Below are 27225 nucleotides of genomic sequence, written 5' to 3' on the forward strand. Positions count from 1 at the left end.
CTTTCTCTCCCCCCCTCCTCTTTCTCTCCCCCCCTCCTCTTTCTCCCCCTCCTCATTCTCCCCACCCCCACCTCTTTCTCCCCCTCCCCTCCTCTTTCTCCCCTCCCCCTCCTCTTTCTCCCCTCCCCTCCTCTTTCTCCCCTCCCCCTCCTCTTTCTCCCCCTCCCCCTCCTCTTTCTCCCCTCCCCCTCCTCTTTCTCCCCTCCCCCTCCTCTTTCTCTCCCCCCCCTCCTCTTTCTCCCCTCCCCCTCCTCTTTCTCCCCCCCACTCCTCTTTCTCCCCCCCTCCTCTTTCTCTCCCCCCCTCCTCTTTCTCTCCCCCCCTCCTCTTTCTCTCCACCCCCTCCTCTTTCTCTCCCCCCCCTCCTCTTTCTCCCCCCCCCTCCTCTTTCTCCCCCCCCTCCTCTCTTTCTCCCCCCCCTCCTCTTTCTCCCCCACCCTCCTCTTTCCCCCCCCCTCCTCTTTCTCCCCCCCCTCCCTTTCTCCCCCCCCTCCTCTTTCTCCCCCCCCTCCTCTTTCTCCCCCCCCCCCTCCTCTTTCTCCCCCCCCCTCCCTCTTTCTCCCCCCCCCTCCTCTTTCTCCCCCCCCCCTCCTCTTTCTCCCCCCCCCTCTCCTCCTCTTCTCCCCCCCCCTCCTCTTCCTCCCCCCCCTCCTCTTTCTCCCCCCTCCTCTTTCTCCCCCCCCCTCCTCTTTCTCCCCCCCCTCTCTCCCCCCCCTCCCTTTCTCCCCCCCCCTCCTCTTTCTCCCCCCCCTCCTCTTTTCCCCCTCTCTCCCTCCCCCCTCCCCCCCTCCTCTTTTCCCCCTCACCCCCTTCCCCCCTCCTCCTCTTTCCCCTCACCCCACCCTCTCCTCCTTTTCAATTCACTTCCTCTAGAAATACACCCCAGTGTTTGGTTTGCTTTTTAACTTGCGTTGCTACCTTTTTTAGTAATGAGTGAATGTGTACCCCGGGATCCCCTTGCTCCTCAACCCCATTTAGACTTAATTTCCAAAGTGTATGTGGCCTTGTTCCTCCCGTCAAAATGCACCAGCTCACACGTGCCTATATTGAAATTATTTTGCCAGTATAGTTCAGCGTAACTTTCATTTTGCTGTCCAGATTATATTTGTTCCCACCCACAAGAATTTATTTTGAGTAGTTGGTCCCTGGTGTATTATTTAAGCTCTGGTCTGTATGTTAAACAAAACCCATTTTTGTCCTCCGTCCCTCCAGCCTCCGACGATGAATTTGAGAATTTGCGCATCAAGGGCCCCAACGCCGTGCAGCTGGTGAAAACGACGCCGGTGAAGCCCTCGCCACTGCCGACGATTCCCGACACCATCAAGGAAGTTATCTACGACATGCTGAATGCGCTGTCGGCATACCACGCGCCCGACGAGGGTACGTACTCGAGTGGGGTTGTCGGCAGAAGTAGTGGCCAACGCTCGCAGCCAAATGGGAGGTTCCTGACTGGGTATCGAGGGCTGCCTCGGTCGAGGTCTTGGGCCAGGCCTGTCCACTTGGTATAGTGGCTCAGTGGGTCAAAGGTTGTGGGTCCAAATCCCACTCTCAGGACTTGAGCATAAAAAAATCTAGTCTGACACTCCCAGTACAGTACTGAGGGAACGCCGTGCTGTCGGAGAGGCGGTACTGAAGGAGCACCACACTTTCGGAGGGGTGGTACTGAGGGAGCGCCGTACTGCGCTGTCGGAGAGGCGGTACTGAAGGAGCACCACACCGTCGGAGGGGTGGTACTGAGGAGCGCCGTACTGCGCTGTCGGAGAGGCGGTACTGAAGGAGCACCACACCGTCGGAGGGGTGGTACTGAGGGAGCACCGTACTGCGCTGTCGGAGGGGCGGTACTGAGGGAGCACCGTACTGCGCTGTCGGAGGGGCGGTACTGAAGGAGCACCACACCGTCGGAGGGGTGGTACTGAGGGAGCGCCGTACTGCGCTGTCGGAGGGGCGGTACTGAGGGAGTGCCGCACTGTCGGAGGGGCGGTACTGAGGGAGCACCGTACTGCGCTGTCGGAGGGGCGGTACTGAGGGAGTGCCGCACTGTCGGAGGGGCGGTACTGAGGGAGCGCCGTACTGCGCTGTCGGAGGGGCGGTACTGAGGGAGCGCCGCACTGTCGGAGGGGCGGTACTGAGGAGCGCTGCACTGGTGTTAAACTTGGCACTACTTTGAAGAGGAGCAGCGGGGAGTTCTCCCCGGTGTCCTGGGGCCAATATTTATCCCTCAATCAACATCACTAAAGCAGAGGATCTGGGTCATTATCACATTGCTGTTTGTGGAAGCTTGCTGTGCACAAGCTGGCGTTTCCCACATTACAACAGTGACCACACTCTAAAAGTACTTCATTGGCTGTAAAGCGCTTTGAGTTGTCCGGTGGTCCTGAAAGGCGCTATATAAATGCAAGTGCCCTGCTGCTTCCTTTTAAGTTGGTGCAAACAACCACCTTCTTGAACCGCTGCAGTCCGTGTGGTGAAGGTGCTCCCACAGTGCTGTTAGGGAGGGAGTTCCAGGATTGTGACCCAGCGACGATGAAGGAACGGCCGATATATTTCCAAGTCGAGGAATGGTGTGTGTGACTGGGAGGGGGACGTGGAGGTGGTGGTGTTCAAATGGACCTGCTGCCCTTGTCCTTCTAGGCGGTAGAGGTCGCGGGTTCGTGAGACGCCAACTGCACTGGGTCTCCCACACGAGTGCTGACCAGGCCCGACTCTGGTTAGCTTCCACAATCCGATGGCATCGGGTGTTAAAAGGGCAGTGTGGCCACGGGTGGACATTTTGTGCAAGGTTTTTGAAACCGCTGCAGTTTGGATTTATTGAACCTCTCCCTCTCTCCCTCTCTCCCTCTCTCCCTCTCTCCCTCTCTCCCTCTCTCCCTCTCTCCCTCTCTCCCTCTCTCTCCCCTTCCCACCGACTGCAGCTGAGAAGGTTGAGGTGAAGCTGGTGAGTGTGAATCAGGAGCTGAGCCAGTTGCTGCAGGACGTGGGAGACGATATGTACCAGCAATACCGCTCGCTGACACGGCAGGGCAGTGACTTCGATTCCCAGCAGAGCTTCACCATCAATGTGAGTAACCTTGGCGTTTGGGCAGGGGGAACGGGTGCTGGGTAACGGGAAGGATCCACGCCACCAGGTGCGGGGGAGCGATGCACAAACATACCGATCGCCACCTCGTAATAACAAAGGATCTTTCCCGTGAGTAAAAGGTTGATTTGTGCTGGGGGAACCGGTGAGCACTGAGCAGAAAGTGGGAGAGGCGAGGGAACGTGACAAAGGTGCAGTAGAAGTTGTTTGCTGAGCCTGGTTGGTACAGGTATAACACTGGGGTACAGTACCGGTGGGTACATGTCTGTCACTGTATAATACTGGGGTACAGTACTGGTGGGTACAGGTCTGTCACTGTATAACACTGGGGTACAGTACTGGTGGGTACAGGTCTGTCACTGTATAACACTGGGGTACAGTACTGGTGGGTACAGGTCTGTCACTGTATAACACTGGGGTACAGTACTGGTGGGTACAGGTCTGTCACTGTATAACACTGGGGTACAGTACTGGTGGGTACAGGTCTGTCACTGTATAACACGGGTACAGTACTGGTGGGTACAGGTCTGTCACTGTATAACACTGGGATACAGTACTGGTGGGTACAGGTCTGTCACTGTATAACACTGGGATACAGTACTGGTGGGTACAGGTCTGTCACTGTATAACACTGGGGTACAGTACTGGTGGGTACAGGTCTGTCACTGTATAACACTGGGGTACAGTATTGGTGGGTACAGGTCTGTCACTGTATAACACTGGTACAGTACTGGTGGGTACAGGTCTGTCACTGTATAACACTGGGGTACAGTACTGGTGGGTACAGGTCTGTCACTGTATAGCACTGGGGTACAGTACTGGTGGGTACAGGTCTGTCACTGTATAACACTGGGGTACAGTACTGGTGGGTGCAGGTCTGTCACTAACACTGGGGTACAGTACTGGTGGGTACAGGTCTGTCGCTGTATAACACTGGGGTACAGGTCTGTTACTCGTGGTCTGATCAATTTGAAAGGATGAGTTCCCGAAGTGTATGGTACTGTAAAGTGTTTATTGGCTTTGCTGTGTTCTTCCCCTAATTATAATTGGAACCCTCGTGCTAATTAATCCTCGTGACCATGTTGGTTCTCTGGTATAAAACTGCACATGGTAGAGAAAAGGGTCGATCGAGAAAAAGGTCTGAATTGAGAGGTTGTTCAGACACTTCGATGAGATGTGTTAAACTCTTGACGTTGCTTCCTGCAGACCCAGGTCTTTGTCGCTGACGGTGCAGCAACCGATGCCAATCAGCCTGGTACATCTCAAGGAGAGGGTAAGTCTCCCGACAGCACGGTTCATGCCTAACCTCTGCCTCAGTTCTCCGAGTCAGTGGGGTGCCTCTGCGGAGAGCACGTGCACACAGTGACTCTGCGTCGTTCGGTTTGGAGACTCTTAATGATTCTCATGCCTAGGGGATATGGGCGTTGCAAGGCCGGCATTTATTGCCCATCCCTGGATTCATAGAAGCAGAGAAATTTACAGCGCAGAAGGAGGCCATTTTGGCCCATCGTGTCCGCGCCGACCGAAAAGAGCCATCCAGCCTAATCCCACTTTCCAGCTCGGTCCGTAGCCCTGTAGGTTACGGCTCTTCAAGCGCACATCCAAGTACTTTTTTTAATGTGGTGCGGGTTTCTGCCTCTACCACCCTTTCAGGCAGTGAGTTCCAGACCCCCACCGCCCTCTGGATGGGAAAAAGTTCTCCAACACTCCCGTGTCTCGCGTCAGAAGGCCGTGGGTTCAAGTCCCGCTCCGAAGACTCGCATGTAATACAAACTGACACTCGCAGTGCTGAGGGAGTGCTGCACTGTCGGAGGTGCCGTTTTGGGTATCTAAGTAATCGACGGATATGGAGGTCATGCAGGAAAGTGGAGTTGATGTAGAGGATCAGCCATGTTCTCATTGAATGGCGGTACAGGCTCGAGGGGCCGAATGGCCGACTCCTGTTCCTAATTCTTATAGAAACATAAAAAAATAGGTGCAGGAGTAGGCCATTCGGCCCTTCGAGAACCTGCACCACCATTCAATAAGATCATGGCTGATCATTCACCTCAGTATCCCTTTCCTGCTTTCTCTCCATTCCCCTTGATCCCTTTAGCCGTAAGGGCCATATCTAACTCCCTCTTGAATATATCCAATGAACTGGCATCAACAGCTCTCTGTGGTAGGGAATTCCACAGGTTAACAACTCTGAGTGAAGAAGTTTCTCCTCATCTCAGTCCTAAATGGCTTACCCCCTATCCTTAGACTATGTCCCCCTAGTTCTGGACTTCCCCAACATCGGGAACATTCTTCCTGCATCTAACCTGTCCAGCCCCGTCAGAATTTTATATTTCTATGAGATCACCCCTCATCCTTCTAAATTCCAGTGAATACAGGCCCAGTCGATCCAGTCTCTCCTCATATCAGTCCAGCCATCCCGGGAATCAGTCTGGTGAACCTTCGCTGCACTCCCTCAACAGCAAGAACATCCTTCCTCAGATTGGGAGACCAAAACTGCACACAATATTCCAGTTGAGGCCTTACTAAGGCGCCCTGTACAACTGCAGTTATACCTCCCTGCTCCTATACTCAAATCCCCTAGCCATTTGCCACCTTCACCGCCTGCTGTACCTGCATGCCAACTTTCAATGACTGATGTACCATGACACCCAGGTCTCGTTGCACTTCCCATTTTCCTAATCTGCCACCATTCTGATAATCTGCCTTTTGTATTTATGCCACCAAAGTGGATAACCTCACATTTATCTACGTTATGCTGCATCTGCCATGCGTTTGCCCACTCACCTAACCTGTCCAAGTCACCCTGCAGCCTCTTAGCGTCCTCCTCACAGCTCGCACTGCCACCCAGCTTAGTGTCATCTGCAAACTTGGAGATATTGCACTCAATTCCTTCATTCAAATCATTAATGTATATTGTAAATAGCTGGGGTCCCAGCACTGAGCCCTGCGGCACCCCACTAGTCACTGCCTGCCATTCTGAAAAGGACCCGTTTATCCCGACTCTCTGCTTCCTGTCTGCCAACCAACTCTCTATCCACATCAGTACATTACCCCCAATACCATGTGCTTTAATTTTGCACACTAATCTCTTGTGTGGGACTTTGTCAAAAGCCTTTTGAAAGTCCAAATATACCACATCCACTGGTTCTCCCTTGTCCACTCTACCAGTTACATCCTCAAAATAAATTCTAGAAGATTTGTCGAGCAGGATTTCCTTTATCATAAATCCATGCTGACTTGGACCAATCCCATCACTGCTTTCCAAATGTGCTGCTATTTCAACATTAATCATTGATTCCAACATTTTCCCCACTATTGATGTCGGCCTAAAGGAGGGAGAGAGAAAAATTACCAGTTTTCTCTCTCCCTCATTTATTAAGTGGTGTTACATTAGCTACCCTCTAGTCCATAGGAACTGATCCAGAGTCGATAGACTGTTGGAAAATTATCACCAATGCATCCACTATTTCTAGAGCTACTTCCTTAAGTACTCTGGGATGCAGATTATCAGGCCCTAGGGATTTATCGGCCTTTAATCCCATCAATTTCCCGCCTAATAAGGATTTCCTTCAGTTCCTCCTTCTCACGAGACCCTCAGTCCCCTAGTATTTCCGGAAAGTTATTTGTGTCTTCCTTCGTGAAGACCGAACCCAAGTATTTGTTTAACTGGTCCGCCATTTCTTTGTTCCCCATTATTAATTCACCTGAATCTGCCTGCAAGGGACCTACGTTTGTTTTCACTAATCTTTTTCTCTTCACATATCTATAGAAGCTTTTGCAGTCAGTTTTTATGTTCCCAGCAAGCTTCCTCTCGTACTCTATTTTCCCCCTCCTAATTAAACCTTGTCCTCCTCTGCTGAATTCTAAATTTCTCCCAGTCCTCAGGTTTGCTGCTTTTTCTGGTGTGATCTTTAAATGTTTGCCATTGCCTATCCACAGTCAACCCTTTAAGTATCACTCGCCAGTCTATTCTAGCGAATTCACGTCTCATACCATCAAAGTTACCTTTCCTTAAGTTCAGAACCCTAGTCTCTGAATTAACTGTCACTCTCCATCTTAATAAAGAATTCTACCATATTATGGTCACTCTTCCCCAAGGAGACTCTCACAAGATTGCTAATTAGTCCTTTCTCATTACACATCACCCAGTCTAGGATGGCCATCTCTCTAGTTGGTTCCTCGACATATTGGTCTCTCAAACCATCCCTAATACATTCCAGGAAATCTTCCTCTACCGTATTGCTACTAGTTTAGTCAGCCCAATCTATATGTAGATTAAAGTCGCCCATGATAATTGCTGTACCTTTATTGCACACATCCCTAATTTCTTGTTTAATGCTGTCCCCAACCTCATTACTACTATTTGGTGGTCTGTACACAACTCCCACTAGCGTTTTCTGCCCTTTGGTATTCCGCAGCTCCACTCATACCGATTCCACATCATCCAGGCTAATGTCTCTCCTTACTATTGCATTAATTTCCTCTTTAACCAGCAACGCCACCCCAACTCCTTTTCCTCTCTGTCTATCCTTCCTAAATGTTGAATGCCCCTGGATGTTGAGTTCACAGCCTTGGTCACTCTGGAGCCATGTCTCCGTGATGCCAATGACATCATATCCGTTAACTGCTGTCTGCGCAGTTAATTTGTCCACCTTATTATGAATACTCCTCGCATTGAGGCACAGAGCCTTCAGGCTTGTCTTTTTAACACACCTTGCCCCTTTCGAATTTTGCTGTAATGTGGCCTTTTTTGCTTTTTGCCTTGGGTTTCTCTGCCCTCCACTTTTACTTTTCTTTCTATCTTTTGCTTCTGTCCCCATTCTACGTCCCTCTGTCTCCCTGCACAGGTTCCCATACCCTTGCCATATTAGTTTAATCCTTCCAACAGCACTAGGAAACACTTCCCCTAGGTCATTGGTTCCGGTCCTGCCCAGGTGCAGCCTGTCTGGTTTGTTCTGGTCCCACCTCCCCCAGAACCGGTTCCAATGTCCCAGGAATTTGAATCCCTCCCTTCTGCACCACTCCCAAGCCACGTATTCATCTGAGCTACCTTGCAATTCCTACTCTGACTAGCATGTGGCACTGATAGCAATCCTGAGATTACTACCTTTGAGGTCCTACTTTTTAATTTAGCTCCCAGCTTCCTAAATTCGTCTTGTAGGACCTCATCCTATTTTTTTACCTATATCGTTGGTTCCTATATGCACTACGACAACTGGCTGTTCACCCTCTCTTCAAAATGTCCTGCACCTGCTCCGAGACATCCTTGACCCTTGCACCAGGGAGGCAACATACCATCCTGGAGTCTCGGTTGCGGCCGCAGAAACTTCTGTCTATTCCCCTTACAATCGAATCCCCTATCACTATCGCTCTCCCACTCTTTTTTTTTTTCCTGCAGCAGAGCCACCCACAGTGCCATGAACTTGGCTGCTGCTGCCCTCCCCTGATGAGTCATTCCCCTCAACAGTACCCAAAGCGGTGTATCTGTTTTACAGGGGGATGACCGCAGGGGACCCCTGCAATTGGCTGCTGCTGCCCTCCCCTGATGAGTCATTCCCCTCAACAGTACCCAAAGCGGTGTATCTGTTTTACAGCGGGATGACCGCAGGGGACCCCTGCACTACCTTCCTTGCACTGCTCTTCCTGTTGGTCACCCATCCCCTATCTGGCTGTGTACCCTTTACCTGCGGTGTGGCCAACTCCGTAAACGTGCTATTCACGACATCCTCAGCATCGCGGATGCTCCAGAGTAAATCCACCCGCAGCTCCAGTGCCGCAATGCGGTCTGTCAGGTGCTGCAGGCGGATGCACTTATGTTCCTGTGTCTTTTGGATGAGACACACAACTGAGGCCCCGTCTGCCCCCCTCGGATGGCCGTAAAAGATCCCACGGCCACTATTTCTAAGATGACCAGTGGAGTTCTCCCCGGTGTACTGGGGCCAATATTTATCCCTCACCCAGATTATCTGGTCATTATCACTTTGCTATTTGTGGGAGCTTGCTGTGCCCAAATTGGCTGCCATGTTTCTTGCATTACAACAGTGACCGCACTTCAAAAGTGCTTCATTGGCTGTAAAGCGCGTTTGGACTGTCCAGTGGTGGCGAAAGGTGCTATAGAAATGCAAGTCTTTTTACAGCTCCAGAATTTTCTGTTCCAGTTGAGCTTTGAACAAGATGTGTGCCTTGAACAATGTTGTTTAGAACCGGCAGATAGCGGACTGCCCAGTGTGTTTATGTACGTATGTTGGCCGTTACTCTATCTTTGCCCCCTCTTCCCTTCCGCTCTCTTTTGGCCTTTTGTGACTCAGAGCCAGAAGAAATGGTGGAGAGATGATGAGCTAAACCGCTCGCTTATCTACCTTCCCTTAAGTGACATTGTAAATGATTCCCTCTTTTCGAATTCTGTCTTCCCGCCCTTTCAAAACTGCCGTGATTGTCCTCTAATTTAAAAAAAAATTCCCTCGACTCCCCTGTCCTCTCAAATTGCCGGCCATCTCCAACTTCCCATTCCTCTGCAGAGTCCTTGAACATGTTGCTTTGTCCCAATGTGCCCACCTTTCTCGCAACTCCAACGCCTTAACCTCTCCAATCCAGTTTCTGCTTCTGCCACGGCGCTGACCACACTCTACTAGCTCCGCTGGGCAGGGCCACATCGTCTGCACGCCCGCCACGAGACTCCCAAAGCAAGCGTTCCACTCTGAACTCCTACACTGCAAACGAGCCAAAGGTGGGCAGAGGAAACGTTACAAGGGACCACCCTCAAAGCCTCCCTGATAAAGTGCAACATCCCCACCGACACCTGGGAGTCCCTGGGCCCAAAGACCAGTCCGCCCTAAGTGGAGGAAGAGCATCCGGGAGGGCGCTGAGCACCTCGAGTCTCGTCGCCGAGAGCGTGCAGAAACCAAGCGGAAGGAGCGTGCGGCAAACCAGTCCCACTCTCCCCTTCCCTCAACCGCTGTTTGTCCCACCTGTGAGAGACTGAACAGTCCAATACGGGAATTACAATCACCTGAGAACTTACTTTTGGAGCGGAAACAAGTCTTCATCGTCATAGGCAGTCCCTCGAAATCGAGGATGAAACAGCCCAAATGTCATTGTTGTTAACTCTGAGCATTGTGTGTTATCCCTCTTCATCTGCCATGGCATACCTGGTTTAAATCTCTCCCTAAACCCTTCTGCCTCTGACCTTTAAGATATTCCTTTATATAAAAAAACATTTAAAAAAAACCTTCCTTGACCAAGTTTTTGGTTACCCATCCTAATGACTCCATTGGTGCAGGGGTCTATTAAGATGGTTGGTGGAAGGTTTAGAGGGGATTGGGGGTAGCAGGGGGCTTCTTTACGCAGAGGGTTGTGGGGATCTGGAAGAGTGGTGGATGCAGAAACCCTCACCACTTTTAAGAGATGGTTGGATGGGCACTTAAAGTGCCGTAACCTGCAAGATTATGGACCGAGAGCTGGTAATTGGGGTTAGACTGGATGACCGCTTGTGGGACGGCGCAGATATAATGGTAAGTACTGCAGGGAATCGAATACGGCCAGGGTGATCACCTGGACTAGTTTCAATCGCCTGGACGGGTCGGAGAGGAATTTTCCCAGATTTTTTCTCTCCCTAAATTGGCCCGGGTTTTTATCTGGTTTTTGCCTCTCCCAGGAGATCACGTGGCTCCGGTTGGGGTGGAGTATAGAATGTTTCAGTGTAAGGGGTGTCACAGTTGTGTGAGGTGGACTGGTTGGGCTGGGTGCTCTTTACCTGTCCGCCACTGTTCATTGGTTTACATGTAACCTTTAGGGCTTGCTGACCGAGGGCCGAGCGGCTCTTTGTCGGCCGGCGCGGACACGATGGGCCGAAATGGTCGCCTCCTGTGCTGTAAATTTCTGTTTCGATAACTCCTCCGGCCTGTCATCCATTTTTGTCTGCGCCTCGGTGATGTTTTTTTCCACGTTCAAGACGCAGTACAAATGCAAGTTGCTCGCCTTTTTTTCTGAGACGTGCAGGGTTCCCGGCGTTACCGAGCCTCTGCATTAACCCCCCCCCTGCCTTTTCCCTCCTGCACAGTTTCCACACCGGAGGAGAACCGCGAAGGCAAGAAGGACAAGGACGGTGACAAAGCCACTGAAGACGGAAAGCAGAAGGCCAAGGCCAGCAAGCCCCTCATGCCGACGTCCACTGTCTTGAGGCTGCTGGCCGAGCTGGTGCGCTCGTACATCGGCATCGCCACCCTGATAGCTGGCTACAACTACACTGCTGGCCAGTCGGAGCTCATTAAAGAGGTGAGGGAGGTGTGGCTCCTCGCACCGTAATGTCGCGCTTCCCTGCACTCGGGCTGTGTATCGCATTGTTAACGATGCTAATTGTGGGAGAGGATGCAGGGAGGATGTTTCCCAGCGTGTAGGAACCTCGAACTAGGGGGCATAGTCTCAGAATAAGGGGTCACCCATTTAAGACGGTGATGAGGAGGAATTTTTTCTGGTGAATCTGTGGAATTCTCTGCCCCAGAGAGCTGTGGGGGCTGGGTCATTGAATATATTTAAGGTGGAGAGAGACAGATTTTTGAACGATAAGGGAGTCGAGGGTTATGGGGAGTGGGCGGGGAAGTGGAGTTGAGGCCAAGATCAGATCAGCCATGATATTGAATGGTGGAGCAGGCTCGAGGGGCTGAATGATCGTCTCCCTATTTCTTAGACAGGCCCTCCGACACCACCACCTCCACGTTCCCCCTCCGAGTCACACACCATCCTGAATTGGGAATATATCGGCCGTTCCTTCATGGTTGCAGGGTCCCAATCCTGGAACTCTCTCCCGAAAAGCACTGTGAGAGCACCTTCACCACACGGACTGCAGCGGTTCAAGAAGGCGGCTCACCACCACCACCTCAAGGGGCAATTGGGGATGGGCAATAAATGCCGGCCTTGCCAGCGGCGCGCACATCCTGTCAATCAATTCCTCAAGTCCGTTTTAAATGGGCGGTCCCCTTATTCTGAGACTATGCCCCCTAGTTTTAGATTCCCACACAAGGGGAAACATCCTCTCTGCGTCTAATACAAAAGCAAAATGCCGCGGATGCTGGAATCTGAAATTAAAAACAGAGAATGCTGGAAATCTCAGCGGGTCGGGCAGCATCTGTGGAGAGAGAAACAGAGTTAATGTTTCGGGTCGACAGTCCTCCGTCAGAACTGGTGAATGTTTGAAAAGAGCAGATTCTAAACTGGGGGGTGGAGGGGGGGGGGGGAAGAGGAGAGAAAGAACAAAGGGAAGGTCGGTGATTGGGTGGAAGGTAGGAGAGATTAGAGAGACAAAATTAATGATTTAGACAAGGGGATTAAATGCAGTATCTCCAAATTTGCAGATGACACTAAGTTGGGTGGCAGTGTGAGCTGCGAGGAGGATGTTATGAGGCTGCAGAGTGACTTGGTTAGGTGAGTGGGCAAATGCCTGGCAGATGAAGTATAATGTGGATAAATGTGAGGTTATCCACTTTGGTGGTAAAAACAGAGAGACAGACTATTATCTGAATGGTGACAGATTAGGAAAAGGGAAAGTGCAACGAGACTGGGTGTCATGGTACATCAGTCATTGAAGGTTGGCATGCAGGTACAGCAGGCGGTGAAGAAGGCAAATGGCATGTTGGCCTTCATAGCGAGAGGATTTGAGTACAGGGGCAGGGAGGTGTTACTACAGTTGTACAGGGCCTTGGTGAGGCCACACCTGGAGTATTGTGTGCAGTTTTGGTCTCCTAACTTAAAGGACATTCTTGCTATTGAGGGAGTGCAGCGAGGGTTCACCAGACTGATTCCCGGGATGGCGGGACTGACATATCAAGAAAGACTGGATCAACTGGGCTTGTATTCACTGGAGTTCAGAAGAATGAGAGGGGATCTCATAGAAATGTTTAAAATTCCGACGGGTTTAGACAGGTTAGATGCAGGAAGAATATTCCCAATGCTGGGGAAGTCCAGAACCAGGGGTCACAGTCTAAGGATAAGGGGTAAGCCATTTAGGACCGAGATGAGGAGAAACTTCTTCACCCAGAGAGTGGTGAACCTGTGAAATTCTCTACCACAAAGTTGTTGAGGCCAATTCACTAAATATATTCAAAAAGGAGTTAGATATAGTCCTTACTACTGGGGGATCAAGGGGTATGGCAAGAAAGCAGGAAGGGGGTACTGAAGTTTCATGTTCAGCCATGAACTCATTGAATGGTGGTGCAGGCTCGAAGGGCCGAATGGCCTACTCCTGCACCTGTTTTCTATGTTTCTAAAAGGGATGGTGGGCGGAATTGAAAAGGTAATGGCAGGAGTTAGAAAAGGGTTAGTCCAGATTGGGTGTGAATGGCGGACCAGCTGCCATTGGAGTCAAGAATGGGCAGGGGTTATCTGAAATTGTTGAACTCGATGTTGAGTCCAGAAGGCTGTAAAGTGCCTAAACGAAAGATGAGGTGCTGTTCCTCGAGCTTGTGTTGAGCTTCGTTGGAACAGTGTCGGAGTCCGGGAGGGCGCTGAGCACCTCGTCTCGTCGCCGAGAGCGTGCAGAAACCAAGCGCCGGCAGCGGAAGGAGCGTGCGGCAAACCTGTCCCACCCTCCCTTTCCCTCAACCACTGTCTGTCCCACCTGTGACAGGGACTGTGGTTCCCGTATTGGGCTGTTCAGCCACCTGAGAACTCACTTTGAGTGGAAGCAAGTCTTCCTCGATTCCGAGGGACTGCCGATGATGATGGTGTAGGAGGCCGAGGATGGAGATGTCGGAATGGAGCGGGGAATTAAAGTGACAGGCAACCGGAAGCTCGGGGGTCACACGCTTACGGACTGAACGGAGGCGCTCCGCAAAGCGGTCACCCAATCTGCGTCTACCCTGTCTAGCCCCCTCAGAATCTTGCATGTTTCAATACGATCACCTCTCATTCTTCTAAACTCCAATGAAAACAGGTCCAACCTGCTCAACCTTCATCTCCGGAATCAACCTTGTGAACCTTCTCTGAAATGGCTCCAATACCTTTCATTGCAAGAGGGTTTGAGTACAGGAGCAAGGATGTCTTACTCCAGTTATACAGGGCCCTGGTGAGACCGCACCTGGAGTATTGTGAGCAGTTTTGGTCTCCTTACCAAAGGAAGGATATACTTGCCATAGAGGGAGTGCAGCGAAGGTTCACCAGACTGATTCCTGGGATGCCAGGACTGTCGTATGAGGAGAGATTGGGTCGACTGGGCCTGTATTCACTGGAGTTTAGAAGAATGAGAGGGGATCTCATTGAAAGGTATAAAATTCTGACGGGGTTGGACAGACTGGATGCGGGGAGGATGTTTCCCCCGGGCTGGGAAGTCTAGAACAAGGGGTCACAGTCTCAGGATACGGGGTAGGAAATTTAGGACGGAGATGAGGAGAAATGTTTTCACTCCGAGGGAGGTGAACCTGTGGAATTCTCTACCACAGAAGGCTGTGGAGGCCAAGTCACTGAATATATTTAAGAGGGAGATAGATAGATTTCTAGACACAAAAGTAATCAAGGGGTATGGGGAGAAAGCGGGAATATGGTGTTGAGATAGAGGATCAGCAATGATCACATTGAATGGTGCAGGCTCGAGGGGCCGAATGGCCGACTACTCCTATTTTCTCATGCAATACTGTGTTCACTTCAAGGTTCTAATTCAGCCTCTTCCCCTCTCCTGCCCCCCCCCCATCTCTCTCTCTTCTCCCCCCCCCCCCCCTCCTCTCCCTCTTTCCTCTCCCTCTCCCCCTCCCTCTCACTCACTTTTCCGGTTGCAGGATTGCAGCGTCCTGGCCTTTGTCCTGGATCACCTGTTGCCCCAGACCCAGAACGTGGGGGACAAAGACACCCCAGCGTTGGCCAGGCTCTTCCTGGCCAGCCTGGCGGCGGCAACCCAGAGCACCGAAGCTCAGGCTGCGTTGGTCAACGAGGTCAAGGCGGCCCTCAGCCGGGCGCTGGCGATGGCGGAGAGCACCGAGAAGCACGCCAGGTACCTAAAACCGCAAAGGATCCAGTGGGTGGGTTGGTTGGTTTTCTCCCCTGTCGGCATTTTCCGTTTCCAAAATCTGCTGCCACGGCATATTAATAATGCTCATCTGGTTAGTCGAGTGGGAAGCCCATGTAGGTTTGAAAAGATGTCCTGCGCTGGGCGCGCGTTATGTCCCACGTTCCGTTCCGTTCCGTTCCCCCTGATTTTTGTGCAGCCCCTTCACAGTTTCGCGTGTAATTTAGCTTCGGGACCAGTGGCCGCACAGCTTGGAGCGAACATTGGGTCAGGGGTCACCCAGATCCTGGAGGCAACACCAAAGTAGCTTCTTGCCATGCGAAGCTGTAATCTCGTGCCCGACCGCTGGCACTAATACAGGCCACTTATTTAACGCAGTCGCTCCATCTTCGGCCTGTAGAATTGATCCGCTCGGAGCCCCGTGCGTTAATCTCCTTCCATTTGGTGCCTTTTCTGCAGGCTGCAGGCAGTCATGTGTATCATCAGCACCATTATGGAGTCCTGCCCGTCCACCTCCAGCTTCTACAGCAGCAACGCCGTCAAGACCCAGCACAACGGCATGAACAACATCATCCGGCTCTTCCTGAAGAAGGGGCTGGTCAACGACCTAGCCAGAGTTCCTCACAGCCTAGACCTGTCCAGGTAAAGTAACGCTTCGCCTCTCGCTCTCTCGCGCTCTCTCTCTCTCGCTCTCGCTCGCTCGCTCGCTCTCTCGCTCGCTCGCTCTCTCTCTCGCTCTCTCTCTCTCTCGCTCTCTCTCTCGCTCTCTCTCTCTCTCGCGCTCTCTCTCTCTCTCTCTCGCGCTCTCTCTCTCTCGCGCTCTCTCTCTCTCGCGCTCTCTCTCTCTCGCGCTCTCTCGCTCTCGCTCTCTCTCTCGCTCTCGCTCTCTCTCTCGCTCTCTCTCTCTCTCTCTCTCTCTCGCTCTCGCTCTCGCTCTCGCTCTCGCTCTCGCTCTCGCTCTCGCTCTCGCTCTCGCTCTCGCTCTCGCTCTCTCTCACAATGACTGACCATCCGCCGAGCGCGTGTGTGCTTAGTGTTACATTTCTGCCGGCTGTTTTGTGTGCCCCGCGTCTCCGACTCTCCCTTCAGTCGACCCGTGCTTTAAAACCTCCCGGTTCGAGTTGTTTCGCTTTGGACAGCAGGAGCTTTTGCCAATAGTTCACAGAAACATAGAAAATACATGCAGGAGTAGGCCATTCGAGCCTGCACCACCGTTCAATATGATCATGGCTGATCATTCCCTCAGTACCCCATTCCTGCTTTCTCTCCATACCCCTTGATCCCTTTAGCCGTAAGGGCCACATCTAACTCCCTTGTGAATATATCTAACGAACTGACCTCAACAACTTTCTGTGGTAGATAATTCCACGGGTTCACAATTCTCTTGAGTGAAGAAGTTTCTCCTCATCTCGGTCCTAAATGGCTTACCCCTTATCCTTAGACTGTGACCCCTGGTTCTGGACTTCCCCAACATCGGGAACATTCTTCCTGCATCTAACCTGTCCAGTCCCATCAGAATTTTATATGTTTCTATGAGATCCCCTCTCATCTAAATTCCATTGACTATAAACCCAGTCGATCCAGTCTTTCTTCATATGTCAGTCCTGCCATCCCGGGAATCAGTCTGGTGAACCTTCCTCAATAGCAAGAATGTCCTTCCTCAGATTAGGAGACCAAAACTGTACACAATATTCCAGGTGTGGCCTCACCAAGGCCCTGTACAACTGCAGTAAGACCTCCCTGCTCCTGTACTCAAATCCTCTCGCTGTGAAGGCCAACATGCCATTTGCCGCCTTCACCGCCTGCTGTACCTGCATGCCAACTTTTAATGACTGATGTACAATGACACCCAGGTCTTGTTGCACCTCCCCTTTTACTAATCTGTCACCATTCAGATAATCTGCCTTCCTGTTTTTACCACCAAAGTGGATAACCTCACATTTATGTACATTATACTGCATCTGCCATGTATTTCCCCACTCACCTAACCTGGCTAAGTCACCCTGCAGCCTCTTGGCATCCTCCTCACAGCTCACACTGTCATCCAGCTTAGTGTCATCTGCAAACTTGGAGATATTACATTCAATTCCTTCGTCTAAATCATTAATGTATTTTGTAAATAGCTGGGGTCCCAGCACTGAACCTTGCGGTACCCCACTAGTCACTGCCTGCCATTCTGAAAATTATTCCTACGTAGCCTGTTGATTAGTGGGTAATTCCATACAGAGAGCGACACCAAGGTTAGATAGGTCTTCTCCGAGATCCGATGCGCAGCGTCCCCAGTGGGATTACTGTGTAACCTGCCTGTGAGCGGATGCCACCCGGTTGGTCTTCCGAATTATACCGCGAACCACAACCCCCAAGTTCGGACCCATGGAGTTGCTATGGATAGATTATAATTGACTCGGACAAAACAAAACGATACAGGTTGCTCAAAGATCGATTCCTTTTTATTACACTCAAAACGACAGCCCCTACTTCTCTCTCGCTTACGGCTTAAAGTGTAGGTGACTGTGGGACCCTAGCTTAAAACCTCCGACTCAATACCCACCCTGTGTGCGCGCAAGGGTGGAGACGGGCGATGTTACGGAGGTGGAAAGGCCTTGGTTATGCTGCGGGATGGGCGGTCGGAAGCTCATTTCTGGCTCAAATAACCAAGTTTTCGCACCGTCTGGTTCCCGTGTTCCCCAGTACAGGACTGAGTGGCTGCTGACTCCCGCTGTGCGTGGAGGGCGAAAGGATGTGCTGCTAGGGGTGTGAGGAGGTTCGTGTGGAGTGTGGCCGGTTTCTGTGCTGTAACTACTTTTGTCACGCTGCCAGGACATTTTTCTTGTTAAAAGATGTGGGGGTATTCTGGAGATTTTTGTAGAAAGATTAGCTGACGTCGTGTTTTTTTTTTTTTTCCCCCCCCACCCCCCCCTTAGTCCCAACATGGCAAACACCGTGAATGCTGCATTGAAGCCTTTGGAGACACTGTCGCGCATCGTAAACCAGCCCAGCAGCCTTTTCAGCAGCAAGAACGCGTCAAACAAGAACAAATCCGAGCAGGATACGCACATCACGAGCGGCGATGCTAATGGCAACCAGCCCGACTCTGGTAAGCACTGCTCCCAACCGCAGCCTTAACTTGCATTTACATAACGCCTTTAACCTCGTGGTGCGTCGCAGGAGCGTTGCCAGACAGAATTTGACACCGAGCCACGTACGTGGATATTGGGACAGGAGCTGGGTCAAAGAGATTGGTTTTAAGGAGGAGAGAGAGGTGAAGACGTTTAGGGAGGGAGTTCCAGAGATGGATGGATTTTCTCGGGGGGGGGGGGGGGGGGGGGGGGGGGCTAATGTTAAGGCGGGAACATGGAGTTAAGATACGGATCAACCGTGATCAAATTGAATTGTGGAACAGGCTCGAGGGGCTGAACGGCCTCCTCCTGTCCCTAATGTAACAGGCTCGAGGGGCTGAACGGCCTCCTCCTGTCCCTAATGTAACAGGCTCGAGGGGCTGAACGGCCTCCTCCTGTCCCTAGTGTAACAGGCTCGAGGGGCTGAACGGCCTCCTCCTGTCCCTAATGTAACAGGCTCGAGGGACTGAACGGCCTCCTCCTGTCCCTAATGTAACAGGCTCGAGGGGCTGAACGGCCTCCTCCTGTCCCTAATGTAACAGGCTCGAGGGGCTGAATGGCCTCCTCCTGTCCCTAATGTAACAGGCTTGAGGGGCTGAACGGCCTCCTCCTGTCCCTAATGTAACAGGCTCGAGGGGCTGAATGGCCTCCTCCTGTCCCTAATGTAACAGGCTCGAGGGGCTGAACGGCCTCCTCCTGTACCTAATGTAACAGACTCGAGGGGCTGAACGGCCTCCTCCTGTTCCTAATGTAACAGGCTCGAGGGGCTGAACGGCCTCCTCCTGTCCCTAATGTAACAGACTCGAGGGGCTGAACGGCCTCCTCCTGTCCCTAATGTAACAGGCTCGAGGGGCTGAACGGCCTCCTCCTGTCCCTAATGTAACAGACTCGAGGGGCTGAACGGCCTCCTCCTGTTCTTAATGTAACAGACTCGAGGGGCTGAACGGCCTCCTCCTGCTCCAAATGTAACAGGCTCGAGGGGCTGAACGGCCTCCTCCTGTCCCTAATGTAACAGGCTCGAGGGGCTGAACGGCCTCCTCCTGTTCCTAATGTAACAGTCTCGAGGGGCTGAACGGCCTCCTCTGGTTTCTCTCCCCCTTTGATTTCCTCCCCCTTCCCGGAAACCGAGCCAAGTCAGACTCTGACCTGTGTCTGAGCCGAGTGCTGCCAGGTACGTACCCCTTCCCTTTTGAGGGAATATTTAAAGCGGATCACTTTAATTCCTGCTGGCGCTGAGCTGATCATTTGTATTTTGCCTCGATTGCACAGGTGAGACCGGAGAGACTGAGGCGCCGGAAGACCACGCCCCCACTGGAGTGGCGGACAACGATATTATGGATGGGGAGACCGAAGCGGACACGGTGGTGATAACCGGGCAGTCGGAAGTGCTAAATGCCCAGGAGATGCAGGTAGCCGTCGTCCTCCTATCCATGTACGAGTGTGTGTCCCTTTTGCAAAAGGAAATCAAACACTGGGATTCATTTCTAGAATTGAACGCCGAGAAGTTACGCTAAACTTGTATCGAACCTGGGTTAGACCACACTTGGAGCACTGTGCACAGTTCTGGTCTCCATATACCTGGGTTAGACCACACTGGGAGCACCGTGCACAGTTCTGGTCTCCATATACCTGGGTTAGACCACACTTGGAGCACCGTGCACAGTTCTGGTCTCCATATACCTGGGTTAGACCACACTGGGAGCACCGTGCACAGTTCTGGTCTCCATATACCTGGGTTGGACCACACTTGGAGCACTGTGCACAGTTCTGGTCTCCATATACCTGGGTTAGACCACACTTGGAGCACTGTGCACAGTTCTGGTCTCCATATACCTGGGTTAGACCACACTGGGTGCACCGTGCACAGTTCTGGTCTCCATATACCTGGGTTAGACCACACTGGGTGCACTGTGCACAGTTCTGGTCTCCATATACCTGGGTTAGACCACACTGGGTGCACCGTGCACAGTTCTGGTCACCATATACCTGGGTTAGACCACACTTGGAGCACTGTGCACAGTTCTGGTCTCCATATACCTGGGTTAGACCACACTTGGAGCACTGTGCACAGTTCTGGTCTCCATATTATAAAAATGATAGAGGCACTGGGGAAGGTTTTAAAAGTATGATACCAGAACTGAGAGGTTATAACTATTGAGAGAGATTGACCAGGCTGGTGGTCTGCTCTGGATAAGAGAAGGCTGAGGGGTGTCCTGAGAGAGGCCTTTAAAATGATGAGGGGGTATCGATAGGGTAGACGTAGGAGATGTGCCCACTGGTGTGGGGGAGACCAGAACTAGGGCACCATCAGTATAAGACAGTCACTAATAAATCCAGTCGGGAATTCAGGAGAAACTTCTTTACCCAGAGAGCGGTGAGAATGTGGAACTCGCTGCCACAGGGAGGGGTTGAGGTGAATAGTATCGATGCATTTAAGGGGAAACTGGATAAACACACGAGGGAGAAAGGAATAGAAGGATATGGTGATGGGGTGAGATGGAGAGGGGTGGGAGGGGGCTGGTGGGGAGCATAAACCCCAGCACGGAGCGGTGGGGCCCAATGGCCTGTTCCCATGCTATACATTCGATGTAATTCTATTTCTGCAGAGAATGTGGCTGTTTGTATTGCTAGCTGTCCTGTACGGTTCTCACATCTGTAAAGTCAGGATGGTGGGTGGTACATTTCCGACAGAATGCAGAGAACGCTGCCAAAAGATTGCTAACTCTTGCTTCAAGGCTGCTTCTGGCTATTCATGTTTAAAGCCCTTGGTGGGGGTGGGGGTGGTGGGGGTGGTGGTGGGGGGGGGGGGGGGGAAGAAAAGAGCAGGGAGGACAACGAGCCAAGCAAAGATCACCCTTGCTGCACAGGTCCTCCTTTACCCGGAGTGACACTGGTCTCTCCCTCCCCTACCCCGTTGTGAGATGATGCAAGCCTTTGCCAGAGTGATCGAGTGCATGAACCAAATCCTGGCGCTTGTCGTGTGGAAGCTCACCACCTTGTTGGCACTGTCAGGAAAGGAGCGAGACCAGCACGGTGCGAGCTGATTGGTCAATCTCCCACCACTGGGCATGCTGTGTATCAAAGGGGGTGGGGGGGGGGTTACAGAAATAGGGAGGGGTGTAGAGGCTGGAGGAGGTTACAGGGATAGGGAGGGGTGTAGGGGCTGGAGGAGGTTACAGAGATAGGGAGGGGTGTAGGGGCTGGAGGAGGTTACAGAGATAGGGAGGGGTGTAGAGGCTGGAGGAGGTTACAGGGATAGGGAGGGGTGTAGGGGCTGGAGGAGATTACATAGAATGGGAGGGGTGTAGGGGCTGGAGGTGGTTAGAGATGGGGAGAGGTGTAGGGGCTGGAGGGGGTTACAGAGATCGGGAAGGGGTATAGGGGCTGGAGATGGTTATGGGAAGGGGGTGAGGCCATGGAAGAATTTGTAAACGAGGATGAGAATCGTGAAATTGAGGCGTTGCTTAACCGGAAGCCAATGTCAGTCGGCGAGCACAGAGGGTGATGGGTGAGCGGGACTCGGTGAGAGTTAGGACACGGGGGCGGGGGGTGAGCGGGACTCGGTGAGAGTTAGGACACGGGGGCGGGGGGTGAGCGGGACTCGGTGCGAGTTAGGACACGGGTGCGGGGGGTGAGCGGGACTCGGTGCGAGTTAGGACGCGGGGGCGGGGGGTGAGCGGAACTCGGTGCGAGTTAGGACACGGGGGCGGGGAGTGAGCGGGACTCTGTGCGAGTTAGGACACGGGGGCGGGGAGTGAGCGGAACTCAGTGCGAGTTAGGACACGGGGGCGGGGGGTGAGCGGGACTCTGTGCGAGTTAGGACACGGGGGCGGGGGGTGAGCGGAACTCGGTGAGAGTTAGGGCGGGGGGTGAGCGGGACTCTGTGCGAGTTAGGACACGGGGGCGGGGGGTGAGCGGGACTCGGTGCGAGTTAGGACACGGGGGCGGGGAGTGAGCGGGACTCGGTGCGAGTTAGGACACGGGGGCGGGGGGTGAGCGGGACTCGGTGAGAGTTAGGACACGGGGGCGGGGGGTGAGCGGGACTCGGTGCGAGTTAGGACACGGGGGCGGGGAGTGAGCGGGACTCGGTGCGAGTTAGGACACGGGGGCGGGGGGTGAGCGGGACTCGGTGCGAGTTAGGACACGGGGGCGGGGTGTGAGCGGGACTCGGTGCGAGTTAGGACACGGGGGCGGGGGGTGAGCGGAACTCGGTGCGAGTTAGGACACGGGGGCGGGGGGTGAGCGGGACTCGGTGCGAGTTAGGACACGGGGGCGGGGGGTGAGCGGGACTCGGTGCGAGTTAGGACACGGGGGCGGGGGGTGAGCGGGACTCGGTGCGAGTTAGGACACGGGGGCGGGGGGTGAGCGGGACTCTGTGCGAGTTAGGACACGGGGGCGGGGGTGAGCGGGACTCGGTGCGAGTTAGGACACGGGGGCGGGGGGTGAGCGGAACTCGGTGAGAGTTAGGACACGGGGGCGGGGGGTGAGCGGGACTCGGTGCGAGTTAGGACACGGGGGCGGGGAGTGAGCGGGACTCGGTGCGAGTTAGGACACGGGGGCGGGGGGTGAGCGGGACTCGGTGAGAGTTAGGACACGGGGGCGGGGGTGAGCGGGACTCGGTGCGAGTTAGGACACGGGGGCGGGGAGTGAGCGGGACTCGGTGTGAGTTAGGACACGGGGGCGGGGGGTGAGCGGAACTCGGTGCGAGTTAGGACACGGGGGCGGGGGGTGAGCGGGACTCGGTGTGAGTTAGGACACGGGGGCGGGGGGTGAGCGGGACTCGGTGTGAGTTAGGACACGGGGGCGGGGGGTGAGCGGGACTCGGTGCGAGTTAGGACACGGGGGCGGGGGGTGAGCGGGACTCGGTGCGAGTTAGGACACGGGGGCGGGGGGTGAGCGGGACTCGGTGCGAGTTAGGACACGGGGGCGGGGGGTGAGCGGAACTCGGTGCGAGTTAGGACACGGGGGCGGGGGGTGAGCGGGACTCGGTGCGAGTTAGGACACGGGGGCGGGGGGTGAGCGGGACTCGGTGCGAGTTAGGACACGGGGGCGGGGAGTGAGCGGAACTCGGTGCGAGTTAGGACACGGGGGCGGGGGGTGAGCGGGACTCGGTGCGAGTTAGGACACGGGGGCGGGGGGTGAGCGGGACTCGGTGCGAGTTAGGACACGGGGGCGGGGAGTGAGCGGGACTCGGTGCGAGTTAGGACACGGGGGCGGGGGGTGAGCGGGACTCGGTGCGAGTTAGGACACGGGGGCGGGGAGTGAGCGGAACTCGGGGCGGGGAGTGAGCGGAACTCGGTGCGAGTTAGGACACGGGGGCGGGGGGTGAGCGGGACTCGGTGCGAGTTAGGACACGGGGGCGGGGGGTGAGCGGGACTCGGTGCGAGTTAGGACACGGGGGCGGGGGGTGAGCGGGACTCGGTGCGAGTTAGGACACGGGGGCGGGGGGTGAGCGGGACTCGGTGTGAGTTAGGACACGGGGGCGGGGAGTGAGCGGAACTCGGTGCGAGTTAGGACACGGGGGCGGGGGGTGAGCGGGACTCGGTGCGAGTTAGGACACGGGGGCGGGGGGTGAGCGGGACTCGGTGCGAGTTAGGACACGGGGGCGGGGAGTGAGCGGGACTCGGTGCGAGTTAGGACACGGGGGCGGGGGGTGAGCGGAACTCGGTGCGAGTTAGGACACGGGGGCGGGGAGTGAGCGGGACTCGGTGCGAGTTAGGACACGGGGGCGGGGGGTGAGCGGGACTCAGTGCGAGTTAGGACACGGGGGCGGGGGGTGAGCGGGACTCGGTGAGAGTTAGGACACGGGGGCGGGGGGTGAGCGGGACTCGGTGCGAGTTAGGACACGGGGGCGGGGGGTGAGCGGGACTCGGTGCGAGTTAGGACACGGGGGCGGGGGGTGAGCGGGACTCAGTGCGAGTTAGGACACGGGGGCGGGGGGTGAGCGGGACTCGGTGCGAGTTAGGACACGGGGGCGGGGAGTGAGCGGGACTCGGTGAGAGTTAGGACACGGGGGCGGGGGGTGAGCGGGACTCGGTGCGAGTTAGGACACGGGGGCGGGGGGTGAGCGGGACTCGGTGAGAGTTAGGACACGGGGGCGGGGGGTGAGCGGAACTCGGTGCGAGTTAGGACACGGGGGTGAGCGGGACTCGGTGCGAGTTAGGACACGGGGGCGGGGGGTGAGCGGAACTCGGTGAGAGTTAGGACACGGGGGCGGGGGGTGAGCGGAACTCGGTGCGAGTTAGGACACGGGGGTGAGCGGGACTCGGTGCGAGTTAGGACACGGGGGCGGGGGGTGAGCGGAACTCGGTGAGAGTTAGGACACGGGGGCGGGGGGTGAGCGGAACTCGGTGCGAGTTAGGACACGGGGGTGAGCGGGACTCGGTGCGAGTTAGGACACGGGGGCGGGGGGTGAGCGGAACTCGGTGAGAGTTAGGACACGGGGGCGGGGGGTGAGCGGGACTCTGTGCGAGTTAGGACACGGGGGCGGGGGGTGAGCGGAACTCGGTGCGAGTTAGGACACGGGGGCAGCCGAGTTATGGATCACCTCGAGTTTACCTCGTGGGAGGCCGGCCAGGAGCGCAGCGCGTTGGAATAGTCAAGTCTGGAGATAAACAGGGCAAGGATGAGGGTTTCAGCAGCGGATGAGCTGAGGCAGGGGGCGGAGACGGGTCGTTATATACTCTACGACTGCTCTCTGGGGTGGAGAATTCCAAAGATTCAGAGCCCTTTGCGAATCATTTCCTCCTGAGGTTATTGTGGTTGTGTTTTCAGGTTGAGAATGAGCTGGAGGATCTTATTGATGAGTTGTTGGAACGAGACGAGACTGTGAGCAGCACGATCATCGGTAAGGTGTACACAATCGGCCAGTGCTGGAGGGTGACCGCAGTTCAGAGTGGCCTTGGGCGACGCACCCTCCATTTACTTTGCCGTCGTTCCCAGGGCTCCTGGGTTGCCCTACATGGACCACCTGATTTCCAGCGTCTACTCTCTCTCCCCCCCTCCTCTGTCAAAAAGCTCAAAACGGACGAGGAATATTGGTCAGAAAACGTTGCGTTTAATCAGAAAATGGCTTGTTTTTAAAATAATCCCGTGCAATTTTCAGTGCACTTAATGTGCAAGGAATGGAAGAGATGCACAGGTGGGTGGGGTTTTTTGGGGGGGGGGGAAAGAGTTTGAGTTTTCACCAATGTTCCCTGCAATTTCTTTTGGCGCCTGCGCCCCTTTAAGAGGCAGCCCATTCTAAATGCCGCACGTGTGCGGTTTTTGCCTGGAGAGCCGGCTGCGTGGGATCCCTGCAGCGCTGTGCGGCCATGCTGCCTTCGAGGGGACATTGGGCGTTGCGCGTTACCCTGCTCTTGGGAAGGGAAGGGCCTCAAGGCCTTAATCGAGCCAACGCCACCAACCCCGAGGGTAAATGGGGTTCAAACCCAAAATCCAACAGCCCGGTGACTGAGCACCAAGTGGGGTCACGCTCCTCTGACACACTGTTGAAGGAGGGTGTTACACCATCCTATTTTGCGGGGTGATGGGTCGCGGAGAAAATGGCCATGAATTGCTTCCGTTCATTCTCCCCCCTCCCCCTCGGGGAAGAAAAAAAAAATCGCAGAGCCGGTCAGTCAGCCTCTGAAACGAGAAGAGATTGATTCTTTTGACGGTTCATAGGTTGTTAGCAGTCAACCTCCTCTGTCCTCTTCACCGCAATGCGCTTGGAGTGAGCATGAGACTTGGTATGGGAGTGTTCGGAGCTGACTCTATTGATGCACAGTACTGGTGATCAACCTAACTGTGTACTGAGAGTAGCTTCAAAGCTCCTGTGTCTTTCGAGCCCTCTGAATTACTATTGAAAACCATGATGTAGATAAGTCCTCATGGTGTATCTATTCCCAAATCCTTTGAAGACTGTCTACACCAGTAGTTGTTTGCGCCAAAGCTGCTTCCCTGCAACAAGACTTCCTGATCCGACCGTCTCCAACCTCTTTGACAAACAGGCTTTATCTTGCGAAAAGTTGCGACACAGAAGGAGGCCATTCGGCCCATCGTGTCTGTGCCGGTCAAAAAAGCCAAAGCCCACCTCCAAGCACTAGGTCCGTAGCCCTGTACATAAGAACGTAACAAATAGGAGCAGGTGTAGGCCATACGGCCCCTCGAGCCTGCTCCGCCATTTAATACGATCGTGGCTGATCCGATCATGGACTCGGCTCCACCTCCCCGCCCGCTCCCCATAACCCCTTAATCCCTTATCGGTTAAGAAGCTGTCTATCTCTGTCTTAAATGTATTCAATGTCCCAGCTTCCACAGCTCTCTGAGGCAGCGAATTCTACAGATTTACAACCCTCTGAGAAGAAATTCCTCCTCATCTCAGATTTAAATAGGTGGCCCCTTATTCTAAGATTATGCCCCCATCAGTGCAAACATCCTCTCTGCATCCACCTTGTCAAGCCCCTTCATAGTCTTACAAGTTTCGATAAGATGAGACCTTAGGTTACGGCGCTTCAAGTGCGCATCCAAGTACTTTTTAAATGTGGTGAGGGTTTCTGCCTCTACCACCCTTTCAGGCAGTGAGTTCCGCCCCAGACCCCCACCACCCTCTGGGTGAAGAAATTTCCCCTCAAACCCCCGTCCAATGACTTTAAATCTGTGCCCCCTGGTTATTGACCTCTCTAAGGGAAACAGGTCTGTCCTATCCACTCTATCCAGGCCCCTCACACCCCAATTAAATCTTCCCTCAGCCTCCTCTTTTCCAAAGAAAACAACCCTAGCCTCTCCAATCTTTCCTCATCGCTAAAATTCTCCAGTCCAGGCACATTTTTCCTTGTTATCTTTTTTTTTATCATGGCTATCTTTCTGTCCTGTAACTGGTGGATCAGTCTAAAGATGTTTACTACCCTTGCACTTTAGCCACTTGTGACCGATGTCATTTACTGTCACTTATTTCCTTACACAAACACTTTTTGCGTCAAGAACATAAGAAATAGGAGTAGGCCATACGGCCCCTCGAGCCTGCTCCGCCATTTAATATGATCATGGCCTGATCC

The 27225-nt window shown here is 53.9% G+C and overlaps 1 protein-coding gene across 1 annotated transcript in view; it reads left to right on the forward strand.

The window, feature by feature from the left end:
• The window catches only part of huwe1 (HECT, UBA and WWE domain containing E3 ubiquitin protein ligase 1), a 316149-nt gene that overhangs the window by 205432 nt on the left and 83492 nt on the right, over positions 1 to 27225 (forward strand). The window contains exons 43-51 of the mRNA XM_070869027.1: positions 1174 to 1380; positions 2913 to 3058; positions 4283 to 4349; positions 11136 to 11350; positions 14842 to 15053; positions 15528 to 15710; positions 17993 to 18165; positions 19457 to 19596; positions 24962 to 25034. Of these exons, the coding sequence (XP_070725128.1) occupies positions 1174 to 1380; positions 2913 to 3058; positions 4283 to 4349; positions 11136 to 11350; positions 14842 to 15053; positions 15528 to 15710; positions 17993 to 18165; positions 19457 to 19596; positions 24962 to 25034 (1416 nt within the window). The remainder of the gene's footprint in view (positions 1 to 1173; positions 1381 to 2912; positions 3059 to 4282; positions 4350 to 11135; positions 11351 to 14841; positions 15054 to 15527; positions 15711 to 17992; positions 18166 to 19456; positions 19597 to 24961; positions 25035 to 27225) is intronic.

This window comes from Pristiophorus japonicus, chromosome 32, assembly GCF_044704955.1.
Source record: "Pristiophorus japonicus isolate sPriJap1 chromosome 32, sPriJap1.hap1, whole genome shotgun sequence".
Classification (NCBI taxonomy): domain Eukaryota; kingdom Metazoa; phylum Chordata; class Chondrichthyes; family Pristiophoridae; genus Pristiophorus; species Pristiophorus japonicus.